We start from the raw sequence: 21,771 nt of genomic DNA, 5'->3' as shown, positions 1-21,771 counted from the left end.
TGGTTTTTTTTGTAGTTCTATTACTGAGATTCTCAGTTAAAACATGGTGAAAACAGCTTTTAAAATATATATCTCATGGTAGTGCAGTGGCAGAGTGCTGCCAGAATAATTTCTCTGAGATGTCTGTCTTTATAAACTGATGCTGTGTTACTGCCTAAAGGTATAAAAACTGATCTTTCCTAAAATAAATGATGGGAATTATTATCATATCAAATATATGTTATTTACAACCAACAGAAAGTCATTAGTGTTTTTCACAATCTTCTTCCAAATATAGCTCCAGATATGGCTTGAACTATACTATGAATTTATGGAGATCTGCAATCTCAATATATATTCATATTCATATTCCAACATATCTGGTATAGGAATGAGACCACCAACCAAGATTTAGATCTTCTGAATCTCTGTCTTTCTTTCACCCTCTTTTGTTACAATGTGACGTGGCAATAGGAAAAGGGTGTCTAGTTGAATCACAAGGCAAACAATTAAGATTTACACCAGAACTGTGTTGTCTAGTTCCTAAATCCAGTGTTTATACCTCAGAAACATTGATCCGTCCTTCCTGAAAAGAGCATGTTGTTGGATCATGAGTGCACAGGTTTCGATATTTACACCAGTGACAGCGAAAGGCACTATTGACACAAGACAGGCATCTGCCAAGAAAGGAACATATGCAAATATGTTTATTATTGATAATGCCTGATAAATAACAGTAAGTCAGCAAAAATTTGTATATTTGCTTAAACAGAACAAATATTTCATTTGAAAAAAGTTTTCAGCTTCCATATACCAGTCACAGGTGTCTTTAAGATAAATACTTGGGTAAAAAAATACTTGAGTTTGTCATAATCTCTTAGGACAGATAAGAAGAATTACCATGTTTTCAGTGCATTGTGCATAAGACCAGTGCCTCTAAACCAAAGCCATTAAGTTCATATAACACAGGTTTCTGGATTTGGGGGTTTATTGCAAAGATCTTTTGTTTCAATATATTGTATCTTAAAATCTCAACAGCTAAGAGAATTTCCCAATTCAGATCTAGAAAATGTATTAGGTTGCCAAATATATTCTCTAAAGCAGGGGTCCCCAACCCCCAGTCCATGGACCAGTACCAGGCTGCGGCATGCCAGTAACCAGTCCACACAAACAAGCAAAGCCCCATCCAAGGGATGAAGGCAGCACACAAAACCACGCACCCTCCGGTCCGTGGAAAAACCTCTCTCCACGGAACTGGTCCATAGTGCCCAAAAGGTTGGGGAACCTCTGCTCTAAAGTTTAGGCTCCATGGTATAGATATAATAACACCTGATTAATACAAACAATGATTCAGTGAAAGTCTGATATTCCAGTTAAATCTGTTTCCAATCTGGAGCATATCCTTTGGAATCTTAAAAAAATCCTGTGCATATAAAAAGGCAAATGTTGATGGTTTAGTCTAAAGTGTTTATGAACCGAGCCAGATGAAATCTCAAGGTACTCAGCCTATACAGATAATCTTCTTAAACTTCTTGCCCTTGTGCCTGGATAGGAAGGACCAAGCGAATTAATTCTATTCCATCAATATTGTATATCAAATTTTAATGGGCATGTTTCATATAACAGAAACATTTAAGGATGAAAAGTGTAGGGAAAATAGAATGAATAATCAGACCTCTGATGAAAACACTAGATGGGGGGGCATATGGTAACACCCTTAAAATTCATGAAGGAAGTTTCCAATGGAATATTACTCCAGACACACAACCCCCCCAAAAAAAGAGGACCAGTGAGAAGTGATGAGTTCACCTTAATTGCAAATGTTCAAGACTCTTCTCCACTGCATGTATACAAAATAAATCATGCCCAAATATATTATGGATTAATATCATTGGCTTAATATATACTTGTTTAGCTTTTAAACACAACTAATTCTTACCAAATCAGGGAGAGTTTACTAGATTAATTACAGGGACCAGTTTTCTCCACATGACAACTGCAAGATTTTGATTCCCCCTCCCCCCCATTCCTGGTCTTCTGGTTAATTACTCTGAGTTCTGTAAGGGATTCTAGTATCTCAAACAGATAATTCTTCATTATCAAATTACAAAGTTCAGTGAGCATCCCCATCTCTCATTTGCAAGACACACACCCTGTTTGTCCAACTTTAATCCTCAACTGAGGTGCTTTTTTCTTTTCCTGAAATGACTTTAAAAACTTATTTTAATCATAAACATGCAAATCTAGTGGATAGGAATATTAAGCAGCATGAATGTATTTAATTACTCACTTATTTGACACATTTCTCACTCTTTCTTGTTCTCTTGACAGGAGTTTGAATGACACATGCTCTTTAGTTTCCATTTCCCAGATCAGAATGAGTTTTTATGATCTTAGCATGCAAGTGTTGCTATTAGATACTGCCACTGAGCATATAATTTTATTATATGGTGCACTGAATAACATTTTCTATTAGGAGTTGGAATACCTTGGAATACCTTGTTATACTTAGAGTGGCCGTTGTTCAGTAGAGTTCCTAATGTTAGGAAAGGTGTTTTTTCCTCATTACCTCAGCATAAAAGATTAATTACCTGTGAAATTTTACTTTTAAAGTTTAGTCTTTCAGTAACTGAAGGTTTAGTGAAATTCCAGTAATTGACACTGAAATGACAATGCAGTTAAAAACAAAACATAATCTATTAATTTATACTTGTGTTATCTATTTATAGCAATCATGCAGAACAACTTTGAAGAAGCTTAAATGTTATTTTAACATCATAAAACTGCGGTTATCTCATAGAAGAGTGTCTTTGGAATCTAACCATTTTTCTAATAACTGTATTAGATATCCAAGTGATACATAAAAAACAATTATCCTAACAAACTAGGTAACTGACCATTCTTCTTTATGGAAATACTAGAGAATCCTAGCTAGTTGTGAGCTTGGTTATAAACCTTTTTATACACGGTTTTGCAGTTCTTGCTGCAAAAACATGGGCAAAAATCTCTATATAACTGTAAAGCATTTAATGACAGAAAGATTAAAGGATATCTTACAGCTGGTGGGCACTGCAGTTGTAAAATTTGAATTCTGTGCTGACAAACATCTTGCCAGTCTCTCTGGATTTCAACAGAAGCTCTATGCCAAACCAGTCTGGGGGAAAAACAAAACAAAACAAAGAAATTATTGAAACAACATGCACAAAAATAACGTGGGCATTTTACAGACGTTTCATGCATTTTTAAATTATCTTCTAAGTCCTATTCCTTCATTTTTATTTACTGATCTTTTAAAAGTATTATTTCCCAGTCTTTGATGGGATAGTTGCAATTTATTTTCAAATAAGGCAGGATCAAATTAATGTACCTCTATGTTAGGCTAATCTATTTTACTGGAACAATCTGTGGCAACATGTCTGTTTCAAGAAACTGCACTGGGTTTCACATTTCCAGTGTTCTAACACTGGTTTCTTAAAATCTTCCAATCAGAAAATAATGCTGTCTTTTGAACTCTAAACCCTAAAATTCCTGAAGCTTATTATCCAAGAAGCCACTTATCTTCCTATGTTTTCTCAGTATCTGTAAGGCAGTACTCCTATCGTTCTATCAAGATAACCCTAAATTTGAAGCCATAGGGTTATGTGAGAAACACTAGAAAATATAAACTACATTCCCTATGCCAGAGGTTTATATAATGTTGTAATCTTGCCTAAAATTAATTTGATATTTTGTGAATCATTAGTATGAAACCCAGCTGTTCCCTTAACACTCTGAAAAATAGTTAATAATGTTAATCCATTTTAACATTATTTGCTTGGGCAAGGTATCTCATGCACAAAGTGACTATGCTATGTTAAGTACAGTTTAGTGCTGCACTTCTTGTGTGAAATAAGCCAGGGAGTTGCTCGTACTTCCATATTCCAGATTTTTTTCATGTTGCCTCAAGAATATGGGAATGTATGGTACTGCTAGAATGTTTGTAATGATGCTTGAAAGTTGATAAGTAAAATCTTGAATATTCAACGTTAACACCATATACCTATGACAGTATACAAAGAAAGGTATTCACAGTAGCTGCTACAAAATTCTAGGAATCTATTCATTTGAAAGTGCAAAATGACTAATAAAGGCAATAAGAAGAACTAGGAGAAAATTCAAGAAGACTGATGTCTTTGAAGCAGTCCTTGAACAACTGAAAAAGACTGAAAGAGACAGGAATGCAACCATTAATTAAATTGAAACATAAATTTACACTTTCTCTGCTGAGTTCTGTTCAAATCAGAAGCAGTCATTGTAATGCCATCCAGTGCCAGTGAAGAAAGATTGATGGAAATTGGCTGACAGTGTGGTAGGCAACACCTGCCAAAAACCATATCTTTTGAAATAGACAAAAAGATTATTTGCATCTTGAAATTTTATGCCAGTTGCTGATTTCTGTTATCTTCCCTCCAGGTAAAATGGCACACAGCCATGATGTCCATGAATTGCATTCACTTCCTTGCTGGCATTTCTGCTCTACACACTGCCCAGATCTTTCGTGAACTTCTATGGATGCTTATTAAATACTCTCCTCACAGGAAGAGCTACTTGTAAATGAGACAATGTAAAAAAAATCAATTTCAAACAATTAGCTGTTTGGTAATGGTATGAGAAAAATCTTGATAGCAATTATATTAGCGAAGAAAGAATAAAAAAAATGGAAACCTTCGCCCACTCATGCATGGGGAGTGAGTCATACTTTAGAGCATGAGTAACACCCACACTACTTTCTTCTTTCCCTTCCTCACATAACAAAAGATGGAAACCCTAATGATAGGTAAGCTTAGCAAGCAGATGGCTTGAAGGCTGGCTTTTAAATGTGTGGGGTATGTACAATCTGCTAGAAGCAGATTACACCTACTATGCAGAAGGCATATATGTAGATGGCATTTTTCTTGCCTGCTTTTGGGATTAAAACTTTGTCCAAAATCAAATAAGTAATAATCAATTCCTTTATGAAAAAGCATTCCTAATATAAAGCAGTTTTAGAATGGAAATTAAAGTGAGCAAATAACATGACAAAACATTGCCATAATACAAAATAGAAGTCCATCATGGTTATTCATATTTTATTGTTACAGGTTACTTGGAAAGCATATACTTGTTTGTAGACAGCATTATGGCTGAAACCACAATGTCAACAGAGCACTAGATATTCAGGATTAGGCCCACCAAAAAACTGCCACATCCACTTAGACGGCACTATTACAGATCCTAGTAGCTTCAACCATTCCTTTATTGAGTTGTAATCATGTGATATACAGCACTACTTGGATACAATACCCTACTTCAGTTTATATTACACAAAATGATTTCTCTCTATGCATGTAGCTAAAAACATGACATAAAAGATGTTGCATTCAGAAGGCAGCAGGAAAATATTTGAGCCTTCCAGGGCACTGTGTTGATGAGTTTGGTAACATCACCTTTCAGTGGAAATGATACAAAGAAAGATTCTAAGGTAAAGTTATTCAATAAAGTAAATTCAATTTCAATTCAATTCTGTGCAATACATAGCAACACAGGTAATATTGAAGCTGGTGTCAATAGTTTGCTCATTTGTTACTTGGTTCTGCTCTCTTGGCTCTGAATAGAAATGTCAGGGAGATACTTGTGCTTATTGCATTTCATGAACTTTTGGCTCCACTCTAAATATACACATTTCCAATTCAGGTAATACTTCATGTACTAAACAGTGACATTATAGTTTATTTTCTCATTTTTGGTCTGCCTTAGGCTGTTTTTAGTCCAGGCTATTTTATTTTAGCTATGCTCTTAATTGCTTTAGTTAATATTATATGTTGTAGGCCATCCAGAATTTTGGAGTGGGTGGCTATAACAAATTTAATGAAATAATAATATAGAGTTCTTCAGAGCAGCAATGAGAACTAGGAAACTCTCAGATTTCCCAATCAGCATGACCTATATCTCTGGAGATCTAGAATACACAATCATGGCACATCTGGCACATGCCATATTTAATGTATACATTGTGAAAATATATGCTGTAATACAATTATTAATGTTTAAAATGTATGTATTGTTAGACTTTTTAAAATAAAAAATGGAAAGTAGATAACCCTGGTGGAAAAATTCAGGATCCATTATCTAGGCAAAAGAGGCTGAAGCATTTTTTTAAATCCAGGAATACAAGATAACATATAAAAGCAACTTAGGCAGAAACCTTCCTAATTCACTGAGCTAGAAAAAGAAAGAGGAGATACCATATACTCAATCTTGTAAGTGATCTCAGCTCCATTAGACAGACAAGATCAAGAAGTCAGCTTCATAGGAAGACTAAAATGATTTTTACTGAGATTAGCAATAAGAATAGAATCATGCACATCTGATTGTAATAGTAACATTTTTGACAGGTGTTCCACAAGTTAATGGGTGCCACTTTAGAGTGCCTAAGAGTAGACATGAGGTCAATATTGGAGAAGTCAGTAACAAAGTAAATCTAAATTAATTCCATAATGCAGACCATCATTACCCATTCTCCTAGTTCTTGCTCTAAGTATCACAAGTTTACCACTGAGAAGCCAGCTCACCCTGGTCCACAGGTATGGCAGGGACATCCTTAGAGGATGGAGAAATACATATAATTTGGTTCCCCAAAACTTGGCCTTCTACTTCAGTGAGGTTTCCAAATACACAAATTATCCCAGGTGACAGATCTGGAGCATCATTCACCAGCAAGCTGAGCTATGGGGGAAAAAAAATGAAGAGAAGAGGCATAAAATAGAAGGCAGTATGCATATTTCTTTCTATACTGTAAGAAAACCACAGCAAAGTGTTTAAACTTTTTTTTAAAAAAAATCATTATATTTCAGTTGTAATTGCTTCACTGACCTAATACCAGAGTTAGATTGGTCTAGTGCACGGGTGTCAAATTCAATTGCGTCATGTGATGCATTGTGATGTTTTTTGCCTTTGTGGAGCTGAAGTGGGTGTGGCATGTCGTGATGCATCCGGTTCACGGGCGGCCAGTTTGACACCCATGGTCTAGTAATTAAAGCCCCAGGCTAGATACCAGGAGACTGTGAGATGAAGTCCTGCCTTGGTATGAAAGTTGGCTGACTACTTTGGGTCAGTAACTCTTTCTCACCCCAACCCATTTTACAGGGTTGTTGTGGATAAAATAGGAGGAGGAAAGAATATTAGGTATGTTTGCCACCTTGATTTATTTATAAAAATAATAAAGGTAGTATATAAATAAATAAGTTCTATTATAGCATGGAAGACCAAGGCTTCATAAGATAACTTCTTCACTTTTAATTGGGAAACTCTTGCAGGTGAACTCTTGGTTGAAATTAAAAAAACAAAAATGGAAGTAGATCAGTAAAATATTTCCTTGGGGCCTCTCCTCACCAATATCTCCAATCAATATACAGTACAGTCTTGATATACCAGACCATTAGGGAAAAGGGTTGGCCATTAAATCTGAATTGATGTAATTTGTTCATAATTACATATGTAACATTTTCCCATAATTTGTGCCCAGTTACCTCATTAGCATATACAGAATATGTTATACAGAATTTGGCACGATTTAGCTATTTATACCCCAAAATAATGAATGCCCCAAACCCATTCACAATGGTATGCAAAAAGCTAATCAGCATTAACTTATTAATGGACACCTCAAAACATTGTACTTACAGCTAAAAGTTAACATGGAATAGTTCAAACTGTTTTTCTATGAAATGGCTATGAAATCAGTCTTGCCTATTTAATCATCAAATGGAAGAGAAAATAGCTTGTTTCAAGAGTTTTTTGCTTTTTTACACTCTCAAACATCAATGAAAACCAGAATGTACTATATTCTATTTACTTTTGCTCTTTTTAGAATTCCTCAAACCAGGTCTCATTTAAACATGTACAAATGGAAAAACTAAAATATTTGCATTGCGTTAAAAGATAACACTTCCAAAATATACACACCAAAGGAAGTAGGCTTTTTCAACAAGTTACACTCAAAGAGAAATACACCAAAACACAAAACAAAATTAGATTTCTTAAAGCCAAAAGCCAAAATTCACAGTTATATGAATAAAGTTATTTTCAGGAATTTGAGACATGGAATTAGATTGTTTTAATCTGCGTTATAGGTAGTCCTCATTTAAAGAGCAGAAACTCTGTTGCTAAGCAAAACAGCACATGACCACTAGATTTACAATGTCAGTTTTGCTGCAGGTGCTAAGTAACTCACCCACAGTCATTAAATAATACATCACATGGTTTCTCCATTGACTTTGCTTGTCAAAAGCTGGTTGTGAAGCATGCAAATGGCAGGCATTAAGTCACAAGTACCCATATAATTATACAAATCTGAGGCAGGAAATGTTAGATAAAATTCTTTTAGTGGTACTGTTCAAGACTGGAGGAGATCACATCCTCTTGGTAACAATGATCATAAGAAGCAAGCAATTACCTGCCTTGGCTACCTACCGGAAGGCTATGCTCAGAAACTGGGATGCTGCTAGGTTGAACAACGATAGTCATACATTGGTTGATGCTGGCTGCAAATCGGAAAGGTTCATTGGCTCGCTCACATTTGTCCCTCCGTGAACATCTGAAAGCAAGTGTATAGGACAGTGTAAATATATAGCAGGTATATCCAAAGTTATTTCTATAGTCTAATATTCTCCTTCCACTGGTAACTTTTATCCCATAACACTAGAAAAATGATAACATTTATGGAACAATTGATCCTCTACCAGCACTTTATGATATATACTGCAATTCTTTTAAGGATTAATCTCATTTTTGTGAGTAGTAGGCAGGAGAGATTGCAGAGTGTACTTAGCCATAATACAAGCTTCTCAGCAATGTATTATTTACAATGCCTTTCACTGTTTATTTGCTTTCTTAGTTTTATATAATCATTACTAACCACATGTTATTTTAGATACTTTCACAAAGTTAAATGGATTAGTCACATCTGCCCTTAGTTTCTAACAAGGGAAAGTGCTATCAAATAAAGCAGTAATGGCTCAGCTATAAAAAAAAATCCCCAAAAGCAGTGTTAAAAGAAAGCAAGCAGTGGCCAGTAAGGGTTGCTATAGAGTCAGATTTTATTTTTATTTGCTCCAGTTGTTTCTATAGAGCTTTAATCGGATTAAGCTTATTGAGGGAAAAGTTTTCAAGACATCAAAGTTAAGTAATAACTATTTTTATATTGTACATACCATGTCTCAGACATACATGGATATTTAAGCTTCATAGCTGGGTAGATCTTTCTGCTAGAATATGCTGACTTTATTAAAGACCTTTGCTACCATCAGGGTGATGGCTTGCTTGTTTCTCTAATTCTATGGAAATACAGTGGCACTCTCCAGGTTTAAATAGATTCTGGTTCAAAACTTTGTTGAATTTGTAGGATAGGAATGGGCAACCTATCCCACATTTTGCAATTCTTCGGAACATCGTGCTGCTAAAACAACAGCAACTTTATAGCTAACACAAACTATAAAACAAACACTATAAGATTATAGATCTCTTCAATCCTATCTCTGTTATCCTTCCCTTTTCTCTTCAAAAGAAAAGAAGCAATTGTGTATAAACATTTTGCCTTCACCAAAATAAACAAACATGGGCCCGCATGAAAAAAATGTTACCTTCCTCTAGTGAAGAGAAATTCAATTGTTTAGTACATAAACTTCTCTTTATGAACTTGAATCCAGATCTGGTACATGAATTATAGCTATTTTCAATGGAGAAAATAGATGGAAAGGAAGCAAGTGATTTTAAGGTGTTCAGGCTCTAAGGCTTCTCTAAAGATTTTGGCAACCTTAGCTGGGAACAGATAATCACATTTTGAAAGATTATCCGTGTTGAAGCTTAAACTGGATCATTACCACACTCTGCAAATTTTGTATGTTAATTGCTTGAAAACAAGTTCTCAGTCATGAAATTGAATAGATGCAATTGGGTTCTTGCCTACAAGTGGCCAATCATCATTCCTAAGCATTTGATCCACTAGTCATACTTTTTTTTAAAAAAAGGAAAGCAGTCCACCAGCTACCTTTTAATTAAAAAGCAAATCTATGGTTAATTAAACTCTTTCTCATAAAGGTGAAGGGTCCTGAAGCCCGGATTTCTTCCCTCCACATTGAATGCATTAGATTCACACCTGAATTACTCAGGTGCTGTCTCTCCCCCCCCCAACCTCCTGCTTCCTTGATTAGAAGCCATCACATGTCACAAGCTGAGTTATGAGTTCTGCAGCTGGCATGCATTGAGCACCTGGCTCATCACCAAAATCATTTCATTGCAGAAAGACCACAGAGAGGACTGAAACTCTTCAAATCTATCAAGCTAAAGAAAAATGTAGAGAAAAGGCTAATTCCTCTTTCTTCTTTCCATTTCCCTCATTATGAGAGGTTAAGAGGTCATTGCACTCATGAAGACTCAACTCTGAGAAACTGCTAGAAGTAATGCTTTCCAATCAGTCCCATAGGACTGAGCAGGATATAAAGTAATGTATATGGTGAGGCTTGACTAAAAGATCCAGCACCAAGCACAGTATTAGGTTAGGGATGGTACTGTAAAAAAATAAAGAGCTAAGAAAAAAAAAAGAAAAGTAGATGGTGAGAAGGTTCCAATTAGGTTATGGTACATGCCACGGATCAGGGGTTTGAATGCTTTCCTTTAATAGTTATAAAATGTTATTTTATTATACACATCTAAGCCTAATTATATCAATATACCCAGTGACAATGTCATAGTAAAAAGTGATAATATTTTAACGTTTCCTTTTTTCTTGATTTTTTTTAACTGCAACAATAGGGCAGCATAAAGGCAATACTACCACTGTTATTTCCTTAACAATTAAATTTTAAGGACTGGCATTTCTGTTCCTTTTACTCAGGGCTTAATGTGCTATTATCCTACACCTGCACCTGTATAATACCATTCAGCCTTTTTCCAGTAGGCATTGCTAAAATTTGAGGTAGCCTTATAATTGCACCCGTTTACTGAGTTGCTTCTATGGTCTTCAGTTTTTATCAGTTTGCAGAAGAGAAAAAAAAAAGATTACTTTTTGCTGGCTGTAGCAACTCTGCATTTTTGGAATGCTCATAAAGGTCTGCTAACTATTTCAGAGATGTAATAACTTCCAAGTAACTTTGTTCTTTCGACCAGCTCATTAGGCCCCTATGCTGAATTGCAGTGTAGGCTGTGAGGCGACCAATCAATCAGAATAGAGCTGGAAGGGACCTTGGAGGTCATCTAGTCCATGCCCCTGCTCAAGCAGGAAACCATATACCATTTCAGACAAGCGACTGTCTCTTCTTAAAAGCCTCCAGTGATGAAGCACTCATAACTTCTGCTATAATGTCCCCTCCCGCCAGTCCTTCTTTTCTCTAGACTAGCCATACCCAAATCCTGCAACTATTCTTCTTATGTTTTAGTCCCCAGGTCTTTAATTATTTCAGTTGCTCTTCTATAAAAAAAGCAGTCTCTAGAAAGCTTAGAGCTGCAGGAGCAGAGGGACCACCATCTTGCCCAACCACAGTTCAGAGTCTTCAAACAAACACTAGATTCACATATTTCCTCTCCTAATCACTTTTGGAAATTGCTTTTTAAATTGCTTTTAGGATATTAAGATTCTTTGGAAAGGCAAGGCTTATCACACTTCCATCCTTTCTGAAAGAAGTTTCTAGGTACTGAAAGGATTATTTTGGAATAAACAGCAAAAGGGTGATTAGAATATTGATTTTGGAGAAGACTAAATTGCTAAAGGGTCAGACAAAGTTGAATTAATATTTTGAAATTAATTACAAGAATCTTTCATGGATTATTTTGAATTTTAAATAAAATATGAAAAAAATGAAATTATAACAAAACTCATGGGAAAATGTTGATTAGAGAAAAACATAAGAGGTGATTTTGAAGGTTGGATTCTAGAGGGAACCAGAAAGAATAAAATTATAATGAAAGAAGAAGAGACCAACTAATAAGAGTGGAACAAAATACTCTTGTGAAAGACTTCAAGGATATTTTGGAACAATCCATGCAGAAGTTTGTGAAAATTCTCTCCTACAATAAAAATGGGATTTAAAGAGAAGAGAAACAGATTTCACTGGACAAAATTTAGCCTAAGAATGATTTGAACGCAGATATAAAAACAAGTTACAAGAATGATATGGAACAAGATGGTACTGTTCTATTCTAAGGTTGTTGCACAAAGTACTTTAGAAGCAGGAATATTTACTGCTGTTTAGGCTGATAACAACAGACTAGAATGTAATTCAAATGCCTAGTAAAGAATGCTCACCTGAAGTGAGTCAAATACAACCCAAGAAGCAATAGCATAGCCCTGAGATGTTTCCAAAAGTCACAGATTGCCAAAACAGGTAGTCAACAAGTCCAAGGGTCAAGAATCACAAACAATAAGTAGGAACATAGTTCAAGAGCTAGTTAGCTAAACAGTTGTTTCCAACAAGGAATGCAAACATAGGAGCTAACTAAATCTGTCTGCAACCAGCTAGCTACAGTTATTCATGATTTGCCTATTGTTTCACAAGAAACGTCACTGAGGAACATTGCTCTGCTTACTTCTTTATGTACCTAGACCTGGGCCTTGGAAGTTGTGCCTTGTCACCTCACTGCTCCAGTGAACAGGAGATGCCTGTGACTGATCAGTCTCAATTCAGTCCCAACTTACTGATTCCTGAGATTGACAATTCTGAAGCACAGATTCAGCTGGAGCAACATCAGATTCAAGGTCAGAGTTATACTCTGAATTGTGGCTCATAAAAATTACACTGGATTTATAAATACTACCAACTTATGTCTTAATAATTAAAAAATTAAATTAAAAAAACAGGCAGAACGATGACTTGGATAAACTGTTTCTTTTGGATTTACAGGAGAGACTTGTTAATGTTTTGAAGGAGTTTTGAGAATAGACAAAGTGATAAATAAAAAAAATCAAGGGCTCAGACATTATTTAAAATTAATTAATTTTAATTAAATAAAATCAAGATTGTTAAAAGCAAAAGAATATAAAATTTGGTTATTTGATCATGGTTGAAACATGTATGTTATGATTTTTGGTAACACTTAATGGACTTTTGATGACCAGGACTTAATGATGAAGATTTATTGGTGTTTATAAATAAAAAATGAAACATGGGAAGAGGGAAATTTTTGTTGTATTTTTAGAAAAAGTGATTACGTTAAAAGTAAATGAATATAAAATTGATGTATTGGATTAAGGATAAAATAGATATAATAATATATAAAATATAATAGCAAAGATGGGGCTGCCTTCTCCCCATTTGATAAATTATTTTTCTGTAGTGTGTTGCAGGAACAGGTTATTTAGGAGTCCACTGGGTCCTAGTGTTCCTCCTTTTTCAGCAATCTGCCTCAAAATCTATATTGACTATGCTGAAGTTTTGGGTAGATCCCGAATGCCACTTGAATTATCTTCTCTAATCAAGTGCCCTTCAGGTATATTGGACCTCTTCCCCTAACCACTAGTTAGCACAACTCATGGGAACTGAAGTCAAATGAAGAAGACTGCAATGTAGCCCTTAGCACATTTTTTTCTGGAAACAATGGTTTGCATAATTCAAAGGTGCTTTTTCTATACTGGACTATTTTTTATTTCCCTTGAGGAAGATGAAGATATTTTGCTTTTCATCCAAGAAGCTTCTTTAATTCTGGTTGGAGGATGGGGAAAGGAGAATGGAAGGATTAGTTCTGACAATTGTTTGTATAATTGATATGCTAAGATTTTGTTTGTCACCTATTGCTGAGCCCGCATTTAATGAAAAGGAGGCAGACCACAAAAGCCAGTTCTACTGTTTTCCCTCTCTTCCATTTGGCACAGCTAGATTCAGGCTCAGATAAAACATCTACATTAGTAGACATGCTGTCTGCTCAACAAAGAATCTTAATCTTCCCATGACAAACTTCCTCCAGATGAGGTGACAAGAATAGATCACAAAAACAGGAATCTTTATTACTAAAAATCCATTTGCTTTTGACTTAGAAATAGCATTCGGTAGTTGGGGGAAGGAGGGGAGGCGCCAACCACTTTTTCTTTGCAAACAGCCCCAGAAATATCTGGCAAATGATACAGCTATTCCCTTTCCTCCTCTACTTGAATAACTACCAAAATATAAATGCTGCCAAGGAAAAGAATTATTGTGCTTTAAGCAAATAACTTAAGCAGGATTGCTCTAAACTGTGAGTTCTTGGGTGGAGTCTTTATCTCATTGACTTTCTCATTGATTTTTTTTCATCACACTATTTATGGCAACCTTTTTAACAGTTAAATAGATCTGGAGACAATGCTAGTTATAGAAATCAAAGGATGAAGGAGATTCTTTAGCAGTCTTCTCATGGCTACTAGCCACTGTGAGATAAAAATGAACAGAAGAAAACTAGGATCAAAACTTTCATCCCTTTTAAATTTTAAAGGAAAAATTTACATCATAAGCTAGCTTTCTAGGTGTTGGATACTTTAAGCAACTACTTGAACCAAATGTATCTTTTCCTGCAACTTCTTGCTGCAATGAGATCTCTAAAAGAGGCACAATTTAAGGCAGGGGTGTCAAACTGCCGGCCCGCAGGCTGGATGCATCATCTGGAAGCCACGCCCACCCTATTGCCGGCAATGGCAAAACCGTCCTGATATGTTGTACGACATCACGTGACATCGCGAGTTTGACATGTCTGATTTAAGGTGCTGAAAGGTGCTATGTATCTCTGCCACACCAAATTCAAAACACTGCACAGCGCTAGTGCCTTTCACTTTAACTAAGAAGTTTAGTCTACCAGGCTGAATAATTAATGTTACTAATGAAACACCATTTGCGAGCTTACAGATATAGACTGTACTAGGACCACAAGTTTTCCTGATTATTTGCTCAAAACAAATCTGAAGGCATATTTAAAGTGTCCTGCTCTGGAAACACTCAGAAGGGATCTACAGTTTGTGATAGAATACATGAAAGCCCCCTGCACAACTGGGGGCTCTTCATTTTAAAGCAAGATCCGTCAGATGAAAATAAAAAATAAATAAATCACAGAGCATTTCATGAGTGCAAATTTGTTTACAAAAATAGGCATTTTTTATATAGTATGAAAAGGAAGAAACACATTCCCTTGTATATCTCTATGGCTGAGATGACTGGGAAAAATAATAATAATTATATACAGTATATGATCAGGAAGAATACAAAATATATTTGTCATTATATGATCACATTGCACTTGTATCAGAAATATTGAGGTGCTTCTGGGTAGAAAAGATTAGCCTGTGACATCACCTTTGCTCAGAGTTGCCCACTTGGGGGATCCTTTCATGCCCCTGTCAGGAGCTAGAGTGAAGGACGAGAACTCACCTCACCCCATGGCAGCACATGGGTCTCAAACATAGTCTTGTTAGTTTCCAACTCAGTGTCCTATGTGAGCCACATGCTCCTCCTTATATGATAAATCCTTGCTAATTATGAACTTCCAAATAGTCTTATATTTACAGAATCCTGGCAACAGGAATATTGCAAAATCTCAAGAAATTTCAGTTCTAAAAATCTAGACCTTTTCCTCAGGGAGGCACTTAAGCAAACATGCAAACTACAATGTACTCTTTAATAAGCTTTTGAATCTTATCAATCAGAATAGACCTGGAGGGGATCTTGGAGGTCTTCTAGTCCAACTCCCTGCTCAAGGAGGAGACCCTATACCATTTCAGATAGATGTCTGTCCAGTCTTTTGTTAAAAACCTCCAATGATGAAGCACCTACAACTTCTGAGAGCAAGCTGTTCCACTGGTTAATTGTTCTCACTGTTAGAAAGTTTCTCCTTAATTCCAGGTTGCTTCTCTCCTTGATTGGTTTCCATCCATTGTTTCCTGCCCTCAGGTACTTTGGAAAATAAGTTGAGCCCCTCCTCTTTGTGGCAGCCCCTCAAATATTGGAATACTGCTATCATGTCCCCACTCCCAATCCCTCTTTTCTCTAGACTAGCCAAACCCAATTCCTGCAATTGTTGTTCATATATTTTTGTCTCCAGGCCCTCAATCACCTTACTTGTTCTTTATACTTTTTCCAAAGTCTCAACATCTTTTTTGTAATATGTTCACCAAAAAATATGTTGATACTTTAAGAGTTACAAAAAAAGAAGGTGGACAAAAATGTGCTGAGTTTTCTTTCTGTTGAGCTTTTATTAGGTCACTGTGCAAAATAAGATGCTTTGGTCTTTAGTCTTCAGGTAAGGTCTTTAAGAAACTGTTTTTAATGCAAAAAGGAATCTGAGGCTTTTTTTTAAAAAAAGCAATCTGTATATTGTTTTATTTTGAGTACAAGATGGTAATAAAAAGTGGCAAGAGAAGCAGTATTGCCTTCTTTTTAAAAAAGGAGTGGGTAATAAAAATCCAATGATGAAATGCCTTCTGACATATTGCGGCATTGAACTAAACCTGCTGCATGTGGAGTGTTGATCCAATTAGCTTATTGTATCAGAGCTTTCCTCCACTATTTCCTTATCCCTCTTCCACCACCTGTTGCAGAATCCTTTGGACACTTACTATTTTGTTGGTCCCCTCTGTCTCGACATTTAATAGTGTTGGGATGGGAGCTAAAATTAAATAAATGGAAAGATCCTCTTTCTTCTCTTAAGCAAATTCTTGACCTCTCCCTCTTTTAGATTTTGGAGACTTGTTCTGCTTAAAGAAGCATGGTCATGAAGGCAAAAAGAAGAACTAAGCACTTCAATAATTCATTGGCACATCTTCCTCAGATCCTCTTAAAGGCTTGCCTGGAAAACCTTTTTCCTTTGGTTAAGAGACATTATCAAGCTCGGGAGAGAACACTTAGGCTAGCAAGCCTGGGCAATTTCATAGATTTACAAGGTTTAAACAGGAGGCTGAAGTATCTAGCCTTTCTGGAATTCTAAGGGGTATTTAAGCAGTGATTCTATTAAGCTACAGTTGAAAAGAAGTGACTGATGCCAAGAAAGTCTCTTGGCAGGTGTGTGTATTAGCTTGCTTTGTGGAAAACAGTACAAAACAAAGTATGAGGAAGGAAACTGCAATTACAAATTCAGCCTGAAATATATATATATATATATTATATATATTAGTGTAATGCTGTTCATAATGAGACGGGAGTTATGATGTATCATTTATCCTACTAAATAAAAGGGTAATGGAAGTGGATTTACAACTATTAATTATATTTTTATATATAAATATAATATTTTTATATATAACTATAATTAATAGTTGGAAATCCACTTCCATTACCCTTTTATATAAATATAATATTTTTATATATAAATATAATTAATAGTTGGAAATCCACTTCCATTACCCTTTTATTTAGTAGGATAAATGATACATCATAACTCCCGTCTCATTACGAACAGCATTACACTAATTCTGCTCAGAGGTTCTTTTAAAATGATAGTATACTTCTCTCTATTAAAATATTTGTATATTTATGCTTCCATTCCTAAAGTCAGTTGTTTTATCTTTATTATCTTAACTGTGTTTATATTTCTTTCACAAGACAGTCATTTGCTGAAGTTCAGTGATACACAGAGCTAAGAAATCCCTATAGGAACTGAAAGGGTTTTATTAAATAATAACAGAATGCATGTGGCATGAGTTAAAAAGTGTAGGGTTGATCTTGAGATAACCATCTTTTCCTGATGCTGAACTTACATGTGATGCAGAACACACCAGCCACAGTGAGGGTCTCCTGAACTCAGACATTCTCCACAGGTTGTATACTGTTCACAGGATTCAACAGGAATCTGGGACACCTAAAGAGAGACAAAAAATAAAGCAAATTTAAGGTAATTGCAATACACTAAGAAAGCAGGCCTAACTCTGCTAATTTTTCCATATAAAATGACCCATTGATATTAATTTAAGACTCATAGGGCCTGAAAGATAAATAATTTGCCTCATCTCTCTGTTTTTACTGAAATGACAAGAGAAATGGCACACAGAAAGGTAGATAAGATATAATAACAATGACTCATTAAGTGTGGTTATCTTTTCAGAGGTTTGGAAATGAATGGTTCATTCTTCATATATCTCCCTTACTCTCTGGAAAAAATGCCACCACCTAAACGCAATTCTTTGATAAGGAGTGTATTGATATCACTGGTTAATCAGAATGTCACTTTATGCAATGGCTATGTTCACACATGTTGTGTGAAGCTCAGCACAAGGTCTGAAGCTAGTGTTTGAGACAAGATTCAAACTAAGTGTCAGATGCCTGTTAGAAGGACATTGTATTTAACCTTAAACACAATTGAAAGAGATGCTGATGTGTCCCTTAACTGTAAATAAAGGGGAAGAGATTCCTAGGAGGAGTGGTTGTCAGGAGAAAAAAAACATTCCCCACTGGGCTAGCTATAGAGAACTGGTTGTCATGTAAGCTAGTATGAACTGCATTAGCCAATTCACTTCTTAATTCATGCTCAGATCATTCTACATATTGCTAGGAATTTTTCTTTTTCAAAAGTATTAGCATCCTTTAAACAATGTGCTTGATCAATGAAGCTCTGTTGCTGAGCTGAAATGAAACATATTCAGTGAAAATGTACACTCCCCCCCCAACATTAGTGAAATCATACCATATGCAATGTAAGAGTGTTAAAACCAGGTAAGCACAATGAAATCCCATGAAGTGTTGAAGTTCTATGTCAATCATACAATAACTAATGATTTCTTCCTTTAGGTTGTTTTAGAGATACATTTTTTCAATAGTGATATATGTCAAAAGTCGTTCAAAATAAATCAAGTTTAAATATTAATCATATTTTTTTAAAATGCTGCAAAACCTAACAGCAAGAATAAAGCAAGAGCAACAATTCAACAAACAGAACATACCTTCAATATTGCAATGGTAAAATCAAGACCAAACATGAGTACAAGCAAAATCACTATTTAAAAACTTTTTAAATAAACAAAGCCTTCCTAGCTTCATTGCTAACACTTCTCTTGTTGCATTTCAAAGAGCTCTCACAGTTTGGCACAGATGCAAAAGAGTCTTGGAGGTGCAGTTGAAAGTTCTCCTTTATCTTTCCTCCAAAGGAGCCTGATAATGGGAAGTGGAAAATGGTGAACAGTAGCAACAATTGCCAAATTCTTGCTTTAAGAAATAGTTTCTACATGAACTATGAAAGTAGCACAATCAAATTTGTACTAAATATATTCTGTTTTTTTAAAAAATTCTACAGTTTCCTAATAACAGCAGAATGTAGTATTAAAACAAAACTGTAGAATGACAATCAATATATCATCTTTTAATTGTATATTCATTTAACAGGATAATTGCAACCTGCATAACTCTGAAATACTATATTATGGCTGAGAATAAAGGGTTTGTTGAAAACTACATCATGAATCAGTATTATAGGAGAATAACAGAACTCCTAAACCATATGAGATTCTCCATTTATTGACAGATTAACCCTCTGACATTCATATTCTGATATAAAGCAATAGCCACACTACTGAAATTTAACAAGATTCTAATTTAACACCATACTATAAGCTGAATTTTCACCATTCTGGCTGAAAGCGGATTATGGAACAGCAAAGCCTAGGAAAAAAAATACTCCAGAGGTGTGGAACATATTAAGAGGCAGTTCAAATCCATATCAGTACACAGATGAACAATAATAAACACTGCAGAAATATATGACATTTTAATTGTATATTCCACAGTGCTACTTTGTTGTTAGTTGCGAAGTCGTGTCTGACCCATTGCGACCACAGTGCTACTTATAAACATGTAATAAACCCATGCAGGGTGATAGCTGAACAGAATTCCCTATTGCAGCCAAATGCATATACATATCCAGATGACTCCCTTGACTTCACAGATGATATACACAATGAGAAACATACATATAACTGCCTGTGGATACTTGGCCTATTAATAACTCTAAAAGATAGGCTCTTTCAGAACAATCCACAGATTTAAAGCTATTATACAGTGTGTTGTTTCTTGGCAAAAAGAAGTATTAACATAAGACAGATGTAATAGAAAGGGAAGTTAAAATGAAGAGGATAGAAAATGGGTAGTGAAAACTGATCAGTTACAAATTAATGATTCCATCTTACTGCCTGTTGGTACTTTGAACAATTATGGGGTAATCTAGCAAGGCCAGAGAACAAGATACAGCCTGTGTTGACAGATGGCCCAGCAGTCCAAGCTGAACACATCAAGGATCAATTCTTGGCTTATGCAAGGGGAACCTGTTTGTTAGTGCCTCAAGCAATACTTCTCCTGGCTGAGTTTCAGATTAAAAAGCTGCTCTACCAAATGCCCAACCTCATGAATTATCAGAAAGAAGGGTGTGACTGAAGATGACAAGGTATTTGACACCATCTGGAGGAAAAATATACTGTGTCATCTCATTCTTAGGAAGACCTCATTCCATGATTTCAGAAAATAGATTGGTAAAGTTCCCAGTATTCAGGGATATTGTAAGATTTGAAAAATGCAACCAGAAACCTGACCTATATATTGTATGATAGAAAGTCTTCTGAAATTAAAACAAAGAATGCAGTCGGCTACTCAGAAATCAGACCATCCACTCAACATATTATGAAGTATTTTGGCCAATTTGATTAGGAAGCCATGGATATCTAGATAAAAAATTACTATGAAATGTATATATTTGAGAAATGAAAATATGAACAAACATACATTTCAATCATGGAGTTAAACAATTGAAAAATTATTTTATCTACATACTGCCTCAAAATAGAAACAGTTCAGCAATTAAAATCATTTATGCAATGCCATGAAATTTCCTATCTTTCCTTGGAAGTATCGATCCTATTTGTTTCTGGGATCCCATATAATCTAGATCCACCTTCTTAAGTCTTCCAAGATATTGCTTGCTTGCTTATGTACTATCAAGTCATTTGCACTTCCTAGCAGTCAAATAGACACTTTTCTTATAATCATCTATCTCTAGTCTTCTTTAATTTTTTAAAAAATGTCTTACTTTCATTATTGCAATTATGTTACTCCTACTGCTAAGTTTGTTCCCATAGGTGAATGCAAAAAGATCTAGTTTGAGAACTAAGTTATTAAGTGTACGTTTGCCCTAGAATCTAGTGTAGTAAGTTTGTTAGAATATCTGAAACATGCAAGGCAGAAATGAAGTTCTGGAGGGGAGAATGTATATTGTGGTTATGTTACAGTAGAAAGATTTGTGTTTGTTTTCTTCTGGCATTATATATACAACTATAATAAAGAAAAGAGGAGTGCGGGGAGAAGAAAGAACTGAAAGAGAAAGGAGCTCCCTGGGGCTAAAATGAAAGTGAAGTGGGAAATGTACTCCTTCCCCCACCACCACAAAAGGGGCTTCATGCTCCAGTAGATTGCAGAGAAATGTCTGATTCTTGCTCCAGTTCTCCTACATGTATTAGTGCTGCCTGCTGTATCTGTTATTTCAGCAATCAGCTCACTTTCTACCCTGCCATCCAAATGGAGTTTTTATGCTGAGCTAACTAAGAATCCAGTCTCCTTTTTCCCCCATTTTTTTCCTCCCGATTCTTGTGAGTGATGTCGGCAACTGGCTGGGAATTAAAACAACTGACTGCATTACATTTGCTCAGTCCGTCAAAACACTGCCCTGCTCCCAGCAGCTGGAGAGTCAGAAGCTGAAAGGAATCAGTGTATCCTAGAACAAAGGCTACTTTCATGCCAAATACTTTTGATACAGTGAGAACTCAGTTCCTCTCTACATTTGAAACCAATA

General features: G+C 35.5%; 1 protein-coding gene across 1 annotated transcript in view; it reads right to left on the bottom strand.

Moving 5' to 3' along the window:
• The window catches only part of PLXNA2 (plexin A2), a gene marked incomplete at both ends in the record, with an annotated part of 410,248 nt that overhangs the window by 174,422 nt on the left and 214,055 nt on the right, over positions 1 to 21,771 (bottom strand). Inside the window, 5 exons of the mRNA XM_083358076.1 lie at positions 542 to 656; positions 3,037 to 3,133; positions 6,570 to 6,723; positions 8,470 to 8,593; positions 17,702 to 17,802. Of these exons, the coding sequence (XP_083214202.1) occupies positions 542 to 656; positions 3,037 to 3,133; positions 6,570 to 6,723; positions 8,470 to 8,593; positions 17,702 to 17,802 (591 nt within the window). The remainder of the gene's footprint in view (positions 1 to 541; positions 657 to 3,036; positions 3,134 to 6,569; positions 6,724 to 8,469; positions 8,594 to 17,701; positions 17,803 to 21,771) is intronic.

Source organism: Vipera ursinii (assembly GCF_947247035.1).
Source record: "Vipera ursinii genome assembly, chromosome: 3".
NCBI lineage: Eukaryota > Metazoa > Chordata > Lepidosauria > Squamata > Viperidae > Vipera > Vipera ursinii.
This window is presented reverse-complemented; position numbering and strand designations above follow the sequence as displayed.